This window comes from Xenopus laevis, chromosome 6S (genome assembly GCF_017654675.1).
Source record: "Xenopus laevis strain J_2021 chromosome 6S, Xenopus_laevis_v10.1, whole genome shotgun sequence".
In the NCBI taxonomy this organism is placed as follows: domain Eukaryota; kingdom Metazoa; phylum Chordata; class Amphibia; order Anura; family Pipidae; genus Xenopus; species Xenopus laevis.
In genome coordinates, this window is record NC_054382.1 from 71,498,132 (window position 1) to 71,516,949 (window position 18,818).

At 37.9% G+C, this 18,818-nt stretch overlaps 1 protein-coding gene across 4 annotated transcripts in view; it reads right to left on the minus strand.

Moving 5' to 3' along the window:
* pign.S (phosphatidylinositol glycan anchor biosynthesis class N S homeolog) overlaps positions 1 to 18,818 on the minus strand; it is a 151,821-nt gene that overhangs the window by 26,423 nt on the left and 106,580 nt on the right. For 3 of the 4 annotated variants that reach the window (XM_041567654.1, XM_041567655.1, XM_018269479.2), the window contains exons 22-27: positions 18,106 to 18,216; positions 12,738 to 12,840; positions 11,935 to 12,037; positions 7,804 to 7,890; positions 6,553 to 6,608; positions 2,129 to 2,204 (exon numbers count right to left, since the gene is read on the minus strand). In XM_041567654.1, coding sequence (XP_041423588.1) covers positions 2,129 to 2,204; positions 6,553 to 6,608; positions 7,804 to 7,890; positions 11,935 to 12,037; positions 12,738 to 12,840; positions 18,106 to 18,216 — 536 coding nt within the window. The remainder of the gene's footprint in view (positions 1 to 2,128; positions 2,205 to 6,552; positions 6,609 to 7,803; positions 7,891 to 11,934; positions 12,038 to 12,737; positions 12,841 to 18,105; positions 18,217 to 18,818) is intronic. The other variant, XM_041567656.1, reaches the window with a different exon arrangement.

Sequence of the window (18,818 nt, forward strand, 5' to 3'; positions counted from 1 at the left end):
CAATTTAGATGGACTATATGAAGATACAATAGAAGGTTAGAACTATACAGATGCATGTGTTACAGAACAACTCACACTCAAATGTTACTTTCCCCAGGCAATGATTGCTTTTTTCACGGTTTGTGTTGCAATCCAACAGCAATGCATTCCTAACAAGGTAAGCTTTTCAGGCTGCGCTTTTTTTTTTTGTTACAGAGTTTGTACTTTTGGAGATGTTTCCACTAATTCAGACTACATCCAGTTTGATTAGATTCATGAAGTAAGAAAACATTCCAAGGAAAAAATTTATCAAGTATCAAAATGTTGTAATTCCAAAACAGATTACTGTATGCAGCTTTCATTCCGGCATGGGCTTATTTAGATATGCCCAGCAGGAAGAGCAAATACCTTAAATGAATGTTGCCTGTAATTGCAGCAATACAAGCTCTACTAGTGTTGTAAAGTGGTGTAGATATCAGCTGTTATATTAGAAGTTATGGAAAAATATGCTCAAATTACATAGCTAATGAAATATGAGCCTACAGGGCCAGCACCATACAAAATTGAAACAACTTTATATTCTTCAATAGATTATAGCTCTTTGCCCAGAAACTGCAAATAAAATGTATGGCAGCAAACCATGAATATATATTACCGCTGTCAATCCCCAGTGATACTACCATGGAGTGTGTGAAGGGACCATCCAGCTGCAGATGGTCTTATTCAGCCCTTCAATGCATTTTATGGCTCTCAGTATGTCCATGGACTCCACATACCTCTTCTGACAACATATACATTTAATTAAATTTTACCCATATCTTTTATATATCTTCCTTATCTTAAAACAGATTTATATATATCTCAGAAAGTTTGGGGCCCTATACAAGTTAATTATATGGGGCTCAGGGCTGCTCCTGCCATGAGGTAAGCTGAGAAGCTTGCCTCAGATGGCAGTGAGCAACCATGTAACTTTAATAGCCAAAAATGTAATAGCGCCCCTTGCTTGACCCGTTCCAACACTGCAATTGTAAGTACAGAGCAGGAGAGGAGGGAGCAGCCCCAGAATACCCCTGATGGGGCCCCCTTGAATAAAAGCACACAGTACAGGTATAAGATATGTTATCCGGAAACCCTTTATCCAGAAAACTCAGAATTTGTAGGTCAAAAGAGCCAATGAATGGGCAAAGTTCTGTCTTTAAAACCCACACTTCTTCCGAGTTACAATTAGAGCTGCATTATTTCTGGTCAAGTGACAGACCATCACAAAATGGTGGCTCAAGGTAAAAGATCTAAAAGGGCAGTATATAAGGATATCTATATTCCAGTCTGGAAAGATTCTTTAATAGCTCACTTAATAGAATATAAACCATCTGTTGGTTAAGTATTCATTCTGGGGGTATAGTCTTCCTTTAATCCAGAATTTTGTGTAAAACCACTTTAAGCCGCGGTCTGTTTCTTTAATTTGTTTCCATTCAATTTTATGTTATCATACTACAAAGTCACATTTCCCCATGGTGCCTCATGTTTGGCCTTTATTTATGTAGTTGAAAGTTATATGGAAGAAATAAATTCCTTAGGCAATATTACAGAATTGCAAACTATTTATGACTGAACAAAGTTCACAAATTGCTGTGTGATTTGTTACTAGAACATGACTATAAAGCCTGAACTGGACTGCTGGAGAGGAATGTAACACCAAATATTTAAGCATTAGTTTGCATTTATAATAATGTTCCTGTAAATAAAATACATTTCTATGATACATACTATATTTATTTATAATTGTGACAGTGTACTTGGGGTGGGCATAATTTGGAGCTCATACACAGGTAGGATGCAAGTTCATCAAGAGTAGTACCCAATGTAGATGTGTGTCATTCCAGAAACAGTAGCGTAACTACCTATTGCTGGACCTGGGTGCAGGCCGTGCACCGTGTGGTGGATTCGCGTGAGCGCAAACCGTCAGCAGCCCCTGAGGTGGCGTTGACCCTGGTGCGTCTGGAACACACACCCAGTACTTCTGCCACTGACCAGAAAGTTTGGAAGAAAACAACACATTTCTGTGCAATACTGGCTTGATGTTGCATCAATCATAACCATAACAAGACCTGCCTGTGGCTGTCATTTTTGCACTATAACATTTCCTCACCTTCCACATCATCAGACCACCCATCACAAAGGGGCTAAATACAGTTAAGAAGCAGTATACAGAGGCTGGATCAAAACTGAGGAAAGAAAAAAGAATTTATATGTTAATTTGCAAAGCAAGCAGTTTATGCAACAGAGCATTTCAAACTTAAATACATGATTCAAAGGTATTCTTATGAATGTCATGACTAATCTTCCATATGGGAGCTTAGAAAAAAAGACTGTAAAATACAAGTTACCTTATATGTTAAAGAATATTTGAGATTTATTGCTGAACAAATTAATATATTCTTAGCCTCCTGAAAAATAAAATGCAATATTTAACTTTGTTCAGGGTGTGGGATGATATCAGGGGCTCTTCTGCCATGAAGCAAGGTGAGAAACTTGTCTCAGGCGATAGCATCCCACAAGTTCCCAGAAGTGGCAAAAAAAGCAGCTGCTGGTAAGTTTAAGAGGCGATTTTCCATTATAAAATTAGAAATTTGGCTCTTCTAGTGCGGAAAGCACAAATAGTCACATTTATCAGCTGGACTGAGCTCTGACCTAAAATTCACAATGAAAATGTTGGGGAAAAACTTTGACTAGATTATTAAGTTCACATCAATATAAAAAAAATATTTTTTTTGTGAATAATTCCATTTTTGACTGTTTATACAGCACTTTAGAAAGTTTAGGTGTCATTACAACATACAGTATCTGATACCTGCTGAAACTTGCTGGTTTTACTTACCAAACTTTAACACGTGACAAAGAACATTTTCAGAACTGCATTCTTACTCTTTTGCCTCCCCACCCATAAGTCTTTATTTACCATGTACATTTTATTAGCCTAATACTTTTTTTTAAGATTCTCTTTATTACATTTTAAACATCCATTTATGAAAGAAGAAAGAGAGAGTATCAAGAGAGATAGAGCCTCGGGATATTCCGAGGAAAAAAGAAAGAGTAAAGAAGGGATGGGTCTCCTTTAGGTGGCTCAAAGTATTGTCGATGGGGGTATATCTAATTGGGCAGCCCAATGTGGGCAAAAGTGCATTGGTCAGTTTCTGTCCTTATATATCAATAGGCCTCGTCCTTTCACAATATAAATGCAGTTTCCCATGTTGCCTTCTGCAGAGAAAAGGTAGATGTCATACAAACATTCTGGCCCACCCCCAACCAGGCATTCCATATTTTCCCAAATTTCCCTGGGCAGCCTCTTGCCATATATGTTAACTGTTGACTTGGAAGAACGCTGTTGATTCGTTTTTTCCTGAAGTTTAAAGTCGGAGGTGCCATCGCCTTCCAAGTCATTAGGATGGCTTTTTTGGCAAAATGTATTAGTTGCAAAAGGCATATCCATTCCTAGGAGTTCAAAGCTAGACCTTCAGTTATTTCCAGTAAGCAAAGTTCAGGAAAACATACGTTGGGGAGTCCGAGCTTATTCTCCGCATAATGCATTATTTATGCCCAGAATCTCTGTATTTCAGGACAGTCCCAGAATACGTCTATAAGTACCTTGATCACGGTTACACTTGGGGCATACATCAGGGCAACCAGGATAGATCTGGGCCAGATTAGCCTAATACTTAATTTAAAAATAGATAATTTGGTGAAAATGTGTAAAAAAAAAAAAAAATCGTTAAATTTCTGTACACACAGTTTCAAGCACTAGCAAAACCTAAGATATAGTTATAGTGTTACAGTGCAACTGCTATATTGCTTTCAAAGGGGAAAGAACTTACTTCTTCTGTGAAAGGAACGTTTAAAGTAAAATGATTATTAGTTCAGTGAATTGTTATGTCCGAAGGTTTCTTCAGATCTTTCATCCTAATCACACTGCAATATTATTTGATCTAGCAGTAACCCTACTGTTATACTCTTATTCTAAGTCCATTTGTTTCTTGAAAATGTCACCGATTAATTTTCCTGATCTCCAGCTGTGTACAGCAGGTAACAAATTCTAGTCTTTGTGGATATGCTGTGTGAGCAATAAAAGGCCTTGCTGTACAGGGCACTGTCCACACCTAATTCATGTAACTGGTTTCAGTAAATGTACAGCTCTTTAAACAATAGCCAGTAACATAATGGTCCTGCAATTCAGGGGTTATCAAGTAATTTAAGTTTGATAACATGGCACCAATCATTTCAAAATCTCGTGAGCCATCTCTATTGATAGTAATACTTGTCTATGATTTTTGATATTACTAACAGCAACTATAACAACAAACATGCATTTTTTAACTGTAGCAATACATACAGCACAGACTCTCTAAGAAATAGAGCATGGGGTAATATTGACCATTTTGTCACTAAGACAGTTTGTAGCTCACTAGGTCAGAGACATAACACTCAAAATCCAAAGAATTTATTATTAATGTAAAGCAAAGGGACTTGAAAGTGATACTGTCATGGGAAAACATTTCTTCAAAATTAATCAATTAATAGTGCTGCTCCAGCAGAATTCTGCACTGAAATCCATTTCTCAAAAGAGCAAACAAATTTTTTTATATTCAATTTTGAAATTTGACATTGGGTTAGACATATTGTCAATTTCCCAGCTGCCCCAAGTCATGTGACTTGTGCTCTGATAAACTTCAATCACTCTTTACTGCTGTACTGCAAGTTGGAGTGATATCACCCCCCCCTCCCTCCCCCCCCAGCAGCCAAACAAAAGAACAATGGGAAGGTAACCAGATAACAGCTCCCTAACACAAGATAACAGCTGCCTGGTAGATCTAAGAACAGCACTTAATAGTAAAAACCCATGTCCCACTCAAACACATTCAGTTACATTGAGAAGGAAAAACAGCAGCCTGCCAGAAAGCTTTACTCTCTTAAAGTGCAGGCACAAGTCACATGACCAGGGGCAGCTGGGAAATTGAAAAAATGTCTAGCCCCATGTCAGATTTCAAAATTGAAAATAAATAAATCTGTTTGCTCTTTTGAGAAATTGATTTCAGTGCAGAATTCTGGAGCAGCACTATTAACTGATTCATTTTGAAAAAAATGTTTTTTCAAATAAAAGTATCCCTTTAAGTCCAATAATCTACCACTTCAACATGGAAAAAGGGAGGGGCTGAATGACTCTTGCAACCAAAGAGGAGTGAGGGGGGGCAATGGTCCCTGATGAGTTAGAGGATTATTTTTTGCCTTTTAAACTCCATTGGGTAGTGAAGGGGCAAAAGCAGAGCTACATATATAAAGGCTAAAATAACAATAATACTATATGGCTAAGGAAGTTACTTTCCAGTGTCCCTCCAGTTTTGCTAGCCATAGGTGGGTTTGTACTTCTTGCCTAGTAGGATTAGATCCACTAGGACTCATTTACGAACACAAATGCTTAGATGCATGCAAGACTATTTGCATATCCAGGCTATTCAAAGGTACTTACTTCCACATTGCTGAATTTGTTACTTACTAAAATCTTGTGCAAATGCACCTCCCTGACCATGACAGTAATTAAAAGATTCCCACAAGAGACTACATAAAAAAGGTGCAACAGACTTGCACTTAAATGCTCACTTTCTAATGCTGAACTCCAGAAGAGATGTCTTTGACTTAAAAAATCTCAGCTGCAACATGCACCTTATTGAACCTGTGCATTTTGACATATTAGATGCAAATGCTTGGCCATAGTTATGGTACATTTTATGGCAAATTTTATCAGGAGTCAGTTAATTTGTATATATATATATATATGAGTGTGGGAGGAAAACTGTACCCAGAGGTAATCCACACAGACACAAAATACAAATAACTTAGCTGTTCATCCTTGAATATAATATAGAGCAGCACCTTTTACAAGCAGTTACCTAGAAGCCTGTTTCCCCTATAACGTAATGAAAGGATGCCATGTTAACCTGGCATTAGAGAGACAATGTATGCCTTGTAACATAAAGCATTGGAAACTTACTTGTTAATACAATTAGATTCCACTAATCCAAAACTACAAATGCAATTTGCTTTGCAATAGATGGAAATTCTACATCAATGAATCAGGCTTTTATAGCAAAAGTACAGATTGCATCATTCTTTATAGTCTAGAACAGGGATCCCCAACTTGTTTCACCCATGAGCAACATTCAGAAGTAAAAGGAGTTGGGGAGCAACACTAGCATGAAAAAAATCTCATTTGGGTGTCAAATAAGGGCTGTGATTGGCCATTTAGTAGCCCCTATGTGGATTATCAACCTACATTGAGGATCTGTTTGGCAGTGCACCTGGTTTTTATGAAACCAAAACTTGCCTCCAAGCCTGGAATTCAAAAATAATCACCTGCTTTGAGGCCACTGGGAGCAACATCCAAGGGGTTGGAGAGCAACATGTTGCTCACGAGCTACTGGTTGGGGATCACTGCTTTAGGACATTTATTGGCAAAAATGGTGAGTTTTCCAGCATTATAATAATTGAAATTTAATTTTATTACAGCAGATGCAACATTACCTGTTAATAGATGCTATATTTCCAGTACCAAAAAAGGCTGTGATAATAAAGAAGACCTAACAATTGATGGTTAAGGAAATAATGGCAGTGGAAATGTGCGGAAAACTGTCCAATTTTGTTAGAAATTCTTAAGCACTCCTTCCTAATAAATAATACATAACTAAAAGTCTCATATTAATAAAGGCAAAACCAGCGCTTATCCTTGACTTATATTGTATGGCCTTGACCAAATTTCCCCAATAACCTATAAGGCACATAATGTACCACTTTTTTGGGATTTAAAACAATTATATTCTGTATTATTTTTATGGCAGAGAACACCAGAATTGACTCCAATATGATATATTGTTCAGCAAAATATTTTGTGAAACAATACCCTAACCTTAGATTCAATTGATTGTTTAATGTAATGAGATGCTCCTACATAGCACATTACAATTCTATTATTAAGCCTCAGCTTTCATAGTTACCAGATGCAGAGCAAATATTTCTTGTTCTCGATGCATCTACAGCATTTGTTGTTTAGAATAAAACAAAGCAGCGGTTTCAGCATTATCATGTCATAAATGTGTAGTGTAGTGCTGTGTTTTCTGATCAGCATTCTGTATGGGGAGACAGGTAACTAGTTCAATATATGATTGCCAGTAAGAGGAATTATGGTCTGCAGTTGGGATCTCTTACACTAGCTGTGTTTTAATACCCAGTGGATTAGCATCCATAAAAAACACTGAACAGTGAAACTTGGTTTACTTCACAGAATTCTTGCTGTTTTAAATACAAATGAAGAGAGGGTCTCATGTCTCCAAATGTACTATTCAAGTCTATTGAATTATTTCCTCTCAAGTTTGTGCCTGTATTTATTTCACTGGTTTCCTGTGTACTGGAATACATACAATGTAATGATGTCATTTGTAATGTCACCAGTCTCTGTACTCTTTTGAACAGTGCTGGTGATAAATAAATAATAGTTAACACTACGAACCCTGCAAACAGATTTTTGGAAGAGAAGTGGTGCAGCAGCATCCAAGGAAGTGGTTTAAAAAGTGCATATCACAATAAAATAAGCAGACACATGCAGGCCAAAATAACTAACAAAAGGACATTTTGCCTACACAAATTCCGTGAGCTTCTAAAACTTTCAAGATTACAATCCAATTCTTTTTTCTGAGGCACCGAGGTTATTGCCAAGATGAATCTTTCACATTATTGGTCTATGGCTATAAAGCATAGAACACAGCATAGGAAGGATACCAAGAAAAAAGATCTTCGAATGTCATCCAGATTCAGCTGTCGAGACTGAGTTATCTCAGAGCTGAGGGAGAAGTCAATACCGTTAAGCTGTGAAGGAAACAGGAAAAAAAAAATCAATGCAGCATGTCATCACGGTCACTTGTAATAAAGTACGGTGCATTTCTCACACATTAAGCAGAAAAATAGACAGGTGTCTGTAAGGGCACCAAAACACAAAATACTTAAAACCTCTTTCCTTGGCAGCAGTTATGGAAGAAAAATGAACAAAAGATGTTTTGAAGCTGGACTGTTGGATTCAGCTAACTTACTGGTTCCATCAGAAGTATTCTCTTTTTTTAAAGAAAGTATTTTCTATAAAATTTCCATAATGACCATCTATGGGTAATTCTGCCATAAGACCTTGATCCAACCTTCAGACCAGCAATAGACTCATCTAATCTGTAGGAATTTACCAAAGCAGGAAACAGTGTATGAGCTTTAAAACTTTTTAGCAAATACTGTGAAATCCATGAAAAGAAATGTATGCTTCAATAGTCCCATTTCATGATTCTTTGCTACAGAACAATGTACGACTTTGGCTGTAACCCTGTGCATGGCAATTTCTGCTTTTTTTCTATTTTTTTTTTTAAGATGGCTAATTTTCCATAGAGGGCTGTGTTTAGACATTACACAATCAAATCCAGTATCTGGGTGTTGTGAGCTCCCCATGGCCCATTAGCCACCATAACTGGAGCATTGACAATACAGATTAATAAATACATTTATAAATGCACGCACAAAGCACTAGAATGGATGTGCATTCATGCTATTCACATAAGTACTTTCAGTATTTCCATACATGTTCCTAGCAACTTGTGGCAAGCACCAATACTTCTGTTCAGCCTGCTCTGATATGAGTTATCGCAAACAGCATTAAATCAATACTGACACGTTTCTATAAAAATCATAGGAACGTGTCAGTATGAAGTATGTGCTGCATCTGGAATATTTTGCCTCAAAGCCCTGTGCACCTTTGCGCAGCCGACGGCTCACGCTACTAACGGATCTTCTGTGTTGCTTCCATGATGCTGGGCGGGGGGCGGAGCAATCCTCCCATAGGCTGAAGTCCTGTTTTGATTAGTAATTAGTCTATGGGAGGATCGCGACGCCCCAAGCCCAGCGTCACTGAAACTGCACAGAAGGTCTTTCAACAGTGTCGGAGGGTCGGGTCAGTGCAGGTGCGCGAGCCTGGGGGGCAGTTTTGAGGGTGTCTTTGAGAGAAAATATTTGTGGTGCAGCACATACTTTATACTAACACAATCCTATGATTTTTATTGGAACGTGTCAGTATTGCTTTAATTAGAAATGCATACAAATGAAATACTTTCCCTTAACAACCATTAACATCGATTTCAGGAAAAGTTCTGTTTCAATTTATTGGGATTCTGTCTATGTACTAGGTTAATAAATGGATGAAAAAAGTGTCCATACTCATACTAGGAAACATTGGTCTTTGCCTGAAGAACAAGTACGGCTCAACAGCTTATTAGAACCAGTCAGTTGAAAAGACACTGGTCCTTCAGAAATCATATGAAGCGAGAAAGAAAAGTCAAACTCCAGGAACAATGTCAATTTCGTATTCTATATAGTAGTAATGGACGTGACATTTACTGTCTGGTGAATTTAATAATCTCACCGGAAAAGTAAACTGAAGTATTGGATTTTGTACAAGTGAGAATCATGGTAATCAATCCTATTGCTGCGCTGATGAAAAAAGCTGTGTCTCATCCCTTATGAAATAATTAGGACTTCAATGCGATCTTCTCAACTTGCTGAATTCTAGTGTTCATCTCTGCTTAAACTGGAGTTAAGCATTGCACAAGTGGTACAGGGTATCATCTGCTTGACTCTAGCATATCAGGTACAATTATGGAACTATTTACGATAACCAATAATATGGTAATTAGCGAGAGAACCTTAAGTTCCTTTATACTGAGGATAATTTTGGGGGAGCGGATCCACTTCTCACAACCTGCAAAAAATACACAGGCTGAGAACAGCCGAGCCTACTGTTCTATGTGTCCATGCCTTAGTTAAAAGGATGTAAAAAACAAGGAGTCCCATATCCATAAATAAACAGATACAAAGTATCTATTCATAATTATTTACAAAAAATGAACCTGTCATCTAGTTGTATAATCAACCTTTTTGTAATTCTGTCAACAAATGTTAGTATTCGTAACCAGCTTTGCCTAGTGGTGAGCAATTTTTTTCTCCAGACATGGATTCATTGTGAATTTTTTTTTTGCTAAATTGTGGCAACAATTTGCCGCATAAATGTTCACCTACAAAACTGCCACAAAAAGATGCCCATTGACTTTAATGCATCTGAAGTGAGAGAAATAAACGCCCATCGACTTTAATGCATTGTGCATAAAAAATGCTTTGAAAAAACACACTAGCGTTGTTTTCTGCCACTGTCTAAATTATATTTTAGTGCCATTCCACAACATGCCTATTATATGCCAGTATTCATCCCTTTTCAACATTAGCTGAATGAATAGGACTTGTGCTGAATGTATTTTTTGACTGTTGTTTTAACTAAGAAATACTGCATCTATGGTTCCTGTTATTTCTGCCACTAAACAATAACATGAAGCCAGTTTAACTTCAGGTCCCTAAAGCTGGCCATAGACACAAAGATCCTATCGTACGAATCGAGGATTCGTACGATTTTCGGACCGTGTGTGGAGAGTCGAGACATTTCTCGTTTGGTCAATCGGACAGGTTTGATTTTGTCCTGACCGTCCCACCAGAGCCCATTGCGCTCTCATCGTAATCTGATCGTTCGGCCATAGGGCCGAACGTTCAGATTAACCCCGATATAGCCATGCCCGATGTCGCCAAACGAGCGGATCTTTGCGTCTATGGCTACCTTAAGAACTTCAAAGGAGCAAATTATCAATTCACTGAGAAGCCCAGTGACTCAAAGGCTGCTGTTTACAGAAGGTAACGGTATACTTCTTTAAAGGTAGGTAGGGAGCTCTGCCCTGTTTATAAAGGGAAGAGGTGGTGAATTCAATAAACAATACTGTGTTTTTAGGTGTCTACTGCAATTTTAAAATGTAGAGGATAATGTAAACAATGTCCCAGTTAACAACACACTTCTCCATGCAAACTGATCCTTATAATGTACATCTTTCTAAGCCAGTTTTCTTCAGTACCACACAACATATTAGAGGCATTTATGTTGTTGATGCTGTCCTTTACTGTCTAATGGCAAACTGTGACACTTATAGGCTGCCAATTTAAATAGAGTAATAGTGTGATTACTTGTGTATTTTAAGTTAATAGTTATAACTTCTACTGGCAATAAAAATATAAAGCATGAACCCTCTCCCCTTAAAAGGTGGTAAAAGTGTATAATTTGCTTTTATCTTTAATACTTTTTAAACCCTTTTTATTTTCAATTTCACTGGCATTTTATGGGCACATTTTGTTCTGAGCATTCAATTCAGCTTTTATTACAGAGCTAACAAACTTGTTTTATAACAGAGCACACAGAAGAAGGTAAAATATATTAGATATAATAAAATAGAAGGCAGGAGAAAAAGAAAATACAGACTTTAGGGCAGAATCATTAGCGACACCAACCAATGGAAATTTACGATGGAACAGGCCTACCAGATTAAGCCAAACCCTGTAGGAAGGATATGGTCAAGAAACAAAACAGAGGCATTCGGTATTTATTTTATGTTATACACTGCAGATCTGGTCACTCAACTCATGGTCTTCTTATTTTCCCAACCCATGAATACATTTTGGAGTGACTGCTTAAACTTACAGTGGCAGTTTGGGCAAATAGGTATCACAATTAAAACATTTAAGTAGCCCATTATTAAAGTTTTTCTTAAAAATATTAAAAGTTGTCAACAAAAAAATACATATGAAGAGAGAATGGAGGAGAGAATGCAATGCAAGATGTATGTGCCATGGGGTATAGATGCAGTTAGATTAACAATAGAATTAGTAGATTACATGTCGGTGAAAGTGTTCAAGACAGAAAGCGTTGTAAAATGTAAAAGATCGAGTAGAATGCTGCAAGCTGTCTCTCTATAATAAAGCCAGAACAGAAATCTCGAGTTGCCTTACCATGTATTTGAAGGAAAGTCCATACTTAACAAGGGTTTCTTGTTCTATGTATATCCAGGTATACATCAAACTAGAAAGCACCAAAGGAAACAGTGCTTCATACCTGTTGGGGGAAGAAAACACTTAAAAAGTACCATATAAATTTGTCCACTCACGTGTCGTTCGTCCAAAGCTTTTAACCATAGTTAATTATACATTAAATGACAGGGTTTTTGTCTGATCATGAAATCCTGTGCATGAGATACTGATGAAAATACAATTTTTTTCTGTGTAATAAGGTGTAATGGAAATTAAACCATTTTTTGTAGCATTATTACTGGAGATACTGTTCAAGGACTGTCTTGTGGTCTATAAAAATGTTAATGCATGTAAGAGATGGTATGCTCATCAAAATATGGCTTCATTCATATATTATGGTCTATTTAAAATAAAGCTCACCTTACAATTTTAACTTTAATTATGTAGACATTTTCTACTCATTTTTATGAGGGTTTTTTTATTATTGATATTATTTCTCACATTTATTATCAGCTTCTGCCTGCATACTGCTACAGAGGTGTGTTTTTTAAAGTGAGGAGCAAGCTATATCCATTTAATGACTTTATTTCAAAAATGGGCAGACGGCAATAAATTGTATGCCAACTTATAAGAACCCGCTAATGGCTAACTTAGATTTATGGAAGTAACAAGCAACCAGCTAGTATACTCCCTTCTCTCTACAAGCTAGATGGAGCGGGCACATATTTCCAGAAACTACCAAGTGTGAGACAATTTGAATGTTTTGGAGAATAGACAATAATTACCCAGTGCTGAGAAGAAGGTAGGTGGACATGAGTGAAAGAAATATAGACAAGAGTCTCTGGAACAGAGCTGTAGTGGAAAATAATGGAACAACCAAGGAAGAGGCTGGAAGATAACACAATGAAAATGTCAATATTTATTCCAAACACCTTAACAGTAAAGAACATAGTATTTTGTCCATATGCTGGATCGTACTGAATGAAAAACCCCACCCTTTAAAAACTGCTATACCATCATTTTTTATTTTCTCTGAGAGTGTCATGGAAAAAAATAAACATAAAATAAAAAAAAGATAACAACGAAAGTATATTTATTTTACATTTGGCTTTATAGGCTTAGGAGAATCTGCTTTAATTCCTTCCTTTTTTTCCATAACAGGAAAAGAAGATATAATGAAAAATAAAACGGTCCTTCTGTTCTGCACTATATATTACAAAAAAAAAAACAATGCAATTTTTAAAAATACACACATTCTAAAATTAAAAACCCTGAATTCCTGTTCTGCTGTTGAACATATCAGCTTATTAGAATTGCTTAATTCATTCAGAGCTCAAACCTGTTTCCAGTTTACTCTGCACCTCTCATTTTATTGTGTTATTGTCATGTTATTGTCATTTTATTGTGTTTCCTGATTATTTTGTATATGTATGTATTTATTGTACAGGTACAGTAGGGGATCTATTATGCAGAATGCTCTGGACCAGGGGTTTTCCAGAAAAGGGGATCTTTCTGTAATTTGGATGTCCATAGTGAAAGTTAAATAGAAAATCATTTCAACTAAATTTGGCCAATTTAGTACTTTTATTGCAAGACCATTTTGGAGCATTTTGTACTCAATTCAATTTAAAGGACCAGTAACATCAAATTTTTTTTTTTACAAAATTCGTTAGTATACATCGAAAAAAAACACCAACACAAATTAAACTTTAAAAAAGCAAAGCCTTTATTAAGAAATAACTTACCAAAACTCCACATCCGGTCCTCTTCAGAAAAGGCGACACGGCGACCATCCATCCTGCGGCGCTTGATTTCTTCTCCTGGCTTTTGTAGTGACAGCATGTGAAGGAGTCCGATTTACAGCTTTGCCGGCAGAACTGGTGCTTTTTGACTCAATGGACGCGCTGCCCTCCTCTCCCTTGCTACACATCATGTGGACCCGGGCAGGCGAATCGCTTCTCCCTGGTGTGGGTTTGCAGGATCCTCTGCAGCTCGTCCCAGTGTGTGAATCAGTTGCCTGCAGAAAAAACAGTTGCAGACAAGGGCCGCTTCCCGGTGTAGCAGCGCAGGTGCACTTTTAGATGCGACTGAAGTGTCCCAGTCCTGCTGCACTATAGTCCGTGCCAGCTGGGAGTGGAGGGAGCCCTGCAGAGCACCGGTGTAGAAGAAGCCGGCTCCAGTCAGTTCCTTAGGGCTCCCGTGGCCAGGTGTGGAAGGAGCCCAGACGGACCTGTTGCACAGACATCTCGGGGTACACTGGCTCGCTGGCGCGGTCCGGTTCTTCCCTAGAAAGCTGCCCCAATACCTGTCCATACCTGTGGCCTGGTGCCCCATTGCTGTTGGAGGAAAGGGCAGGAGGGAAAGAACTTGCCGTGTCCGGACTGTCCCCCGGCTACCAGCTCCTCCGGATCCCTTTGTGGCTGTCCCAGCAGCCTTGGGATACGGACTATAGTGCAGCAGGACTCGACACTTCAGTCGCATCTAAAAGTGCACCTGCGCTGCTACACCGGGAAGCGGCCCTTGTCTGCAACTGGTTTTTCTGCGGGCAACAGTTTCACACACTGGGACGAGCTGCAGAGGATCCTGCTAACCCGCACCGGGGGAGAAGCGATTCGCCTGCCCGAGTCCGCATGATGTGTAGCAAGGGAGAGGAGGGCAGCGCGTCCATTGAGTCAAAAAGCACCAGTTCTGCCGGCAAAGCTGTAAATCGGACTCCTTCACATGCTGTCACTACAAAAGCCAGGAGAAGAAATCAAGCGCCGCAGGATGGATGGTTGCCGTGTCGCCTTTTCTGAAGAGGACCGGATGTGGAGTTTCGGTAAGTTATTTCTTAATAAAGGCTTTGCTATTTTAAAGTTTAATTTGTGTTGGTGTTTTTTTTTCGATGTATACTAACGAATTTTGTAAAAAAGAATTTTGATCTTACTGGTCCTTTAAGGGCATTTCATTGGGGGTCCTTTAGTTTACCCAGGAAAACAATATATTGCTTAGGACAACCTTAGTTTTCAAAATATGCTATAATTGTTCTGAAATTCCACTTCTGTAACAAGCTATAGGCTTCTAAGTATCTAAAAAAAAGCATGTTTCCCATAATATAAACACATATACAGGTATCAGAAACATTATTTATGTTATGCACACAACAGATTTGGAAAGTTCTATGTCTCCTGAACATGCCAATACCAAATATAAATAGTGTTATGGAGCTTTCTCACTTGTTTACGGCATACTTCTGATTTTAAGGTCAAACATTCCACAGTAACACACATTATTAGAAAGCACAGATTCTGATGAATCCAAAATGGGTAAATAAGTCTTTGTAATCCAAACTACAAAGTTGAAATACTTTCCTAAATGTATGATTTTTTTTTTTTGGATAGTACACATTCCCCCAAATCCAAATTGGTTATGCATGGCTTTCTACTCCAAAGCACCAAGCCACAAACCTTTCCTAAATTTGGCAATTTTGGTGACATTTCCGAAAATCCCCACAAAGTCTCCACCTTGCAGCATCCTATCTCCCATATACTTAGGTAACACAATAAAATACCCTAAATATGAATGCCTGGGATCCGCTGAACAGTTTGATACTCAATGTACATGGGTTTCTTGAAGTACAATCATATGAAAAAGATTGGGAACCCCTCTCAGCCTGCATAATAATTTACTCCACTTTCAACAAAAAAAAAAAGACAACCGTGGTATGTCTTTCATTTTCCAGTAACACCTGAGTACTGGGGTGTTTTCTGAACAAAGATTTTTAGTAAAGCAGTATTCGGTTGTATGAAATTAAATCAAATGTGAAAAACTGGCTGTGCAAAAATTTGGGTACCCTTGTAATTTTGCTTATTACTCAATACTGATTACTGGCAACACCAAATTGGTTGGATTAGTTGTTAAGCCTTGAACTTCATAGGCAGGTATGTCCAATCATGAGAAAAGGTATTTAAGATGGCCAATTGCAAGTTGTGCTTCTGTTTGACTCGCCTCTGAGTGACAGCATGGGATCCTCAAAGCAACTCTCAAAAGATCTGAAAACAAGATTGTTCAGTATCATGGTTTAGGGGAAGGCTACAAAAAGCTATCTTAGAGGTTTAAACTGGTAATTTCAACTATTATGAATGTAATCAGGAAATGGAAGGCCTCAAGCACAGTTGCTGTAAAACCCAGGTCTGGCAGGCCAAGAAAAATACAGGAGCGGCATATGTGGAGGATTGTGAGAATGGTTATAGACAATCCAAAATCACCTCCAAAGACCTGCAAGAACCTCTTGCTGCAGATGGTGTATCTGTACATCATTCTACAATGCAGCACAATTTGCACAAAACATCTGTATGGCAGGGTGATGAGAAAGAAGCCCTTTCTGCACTTACGCCACAAACAGAGTTGCTTGTTGTATGCAAACGCTCATTTAGACAAGCCACGGTAATTTGGGAACAAAATGCTTTGGAATGATGAGACAAAAATTTAGTTATTTGGTCATAACAAAAAAGCGCTTTGCATGGCGGAAGAAGAACACCTCATTCCAAGAAAAACAACTGCTACCTCTCAAATTTGGTGGAGGTTCCATCATGCTGTGGGGCTGTGCGACTAGTTCAGGGACTAGGGCCCATGTTAAAGTCGAGGGTCGGATGAATTAAACCCAATAATAACAAATTCTTCAGGATAATATTCAAGCATCAGTCACAAAGTTGAAGTTATGCATTTATGCAGAGGGAGAAGTACAATATTCTGGAATGGCCGTCACAGTCCCTCGACTTGAATATCATCGAAAATCCATGGAATGATTTGAAGCAGACTGTCCATGCTTAGCAGCCATCAAATTTAACATACAGATTTTGTATGGACAAATGGTCAAAAATACCACCATCCAGAATCCAGACACTCATCAAAGGCTATCGAAGGCGTCTTTTTTTTGCATTTGCAAAAAGAGGTTAAACTAAGTATTGATGTAATATCTCTGTTGGGGTGCCCAGATTTATGCATCTGTCTTATTTTGTTATGATATGTTCTGTTAATCCACTAAACTTTATGTCACTGCTGAAATACAACTGTTTCCATAAGGCATGTTATATACTAAAAGAAAGTTGCTACTTTAAAAGCTCAGCCAATGATAAACAAAACTCCAAAGCATTGAGAGGGGTTCCCAAACTTTTTCATATGACTGTATATAGCATGTTGGATTACATACATATTTCATGGCTTACATTTATACTAATTTATAAATACTGCCATTTTTATGTGGGGTAAAAGATAAAAAAAATTGTGACCCCTGAAAACCATATATTTTTGGAAAGTTTACATTCTGAAGAATTCAAAATTGGTAATTAAGTCTTTCTACTACAAAATACCAAACTGCAAAGATACACTAAAAGCAGCAGTTTTTATGAAATTTCTGAAAATTGTCTAAAAATATTGCAATTTTCCATATTTATCTCACCCAATTTCTGACATAAAGTGGTAAAACAGTGGTAAATATGAACGCCAAGGGTCTACTGAACAGTTTTGATGCCCAATATGCATAGATATACCAAAGGTACAAGGTAGCATGTACGGACCCCAAATGAAAATAGTGCATTTGAATTTTCTTGGCTGCATATTCACCTTCTGTATACAAAGTCCCTGACTGTGTATTATGTGCCATAAGACCCCCTAACAGTACAAAGGCCACCAAAAACCATATATTCTTGGAAAGTACACATTCTGACGAATAGAAAATTGCAAAAAATGTGTTTCTTCTCCAAAAGATCAACTGCAAAACGATGCTATAAAAGAATGTAAGGAACAATGCAAGCATAAAACGGCAATAAAATCACAAAAATCTAATACAATTAGGCAAATCAATGAAATAAAATAACGGATATGACAGCGTGGTTAGAGGTCAAAATGCTTAATCCAATAGTCACGCAATGAAATCAACAGTTTTTAGGTGAATAATAAGAGGCAAAATGATAAAATAAAAGAACTAAAATAAAAAGTGTGCTTGTGTATGCATGTGTGTACAGCTCTAAAACATGTGTATATGTGTACAGTATGTGAGTGTGTACATATGTGCAAAAGTGTGCAAAAGAAAAAAGTCAGAAAAGCAAAAAAAAAACTACCTTTATTAAAATGTGTAGAATGTGTGTCAATGAGAAAAGAAAGGGCACTTACTGTTTCTGTGGGAAGGGGGGTCCTTGGCAGCATTGGAGGGTACAGGATCGCAGAGCCAGTAAGAGAGAGTGGGCGGCGATGGATTAGGTCCCATGACGTCCTGAGACGGCCCTCGATTGATAAGTAAAAAAGTTGGGTCCTGCGACTATCGTGTCAAAGAACCGACATTGGCTCATTGCCTAGGGGGTTGGGGGTGCAGCAGACTCGCCCGCACAGAGGCAAAAGCCATCAGTGCATTGAGAGAGCCCTTGACTGAGCAGCACGTAGTGGGTTAAACACAATTAGATTGTTTTACCTCCAACAGGTATTAATTTTATGTTAGTTGGGATCAAGTACAAGGTATTATTACAGTTATGGGACCGTTTATTCAGAATGCTCAGGAGCTGGGGGTTTCCAGATAACAGATACAGTATTTCTGTAATTTGGGTCTTCGTACCTTTAGTCTAAATCATGTAAACATTAAATAAGCCAAATAGACTGGATGTGCTTACAATAAGGATGAAATGTATCTTTGTTTGGCCCAAAGAAAAAGTAAATTGTTTTTAAAAAATTGGATTAGGAGAGATGGACCTTCGGTAATTCCAGATAATGGATCCCATATCTGTACTATGAGACAGTTTTATATCATGCCAAAATGTATGCGTTAGCACTGCCATCCTTCAGCTACCAGAGCTCCAGGGCTGCCTACAGAATATTTTGCCACTAAATACTGT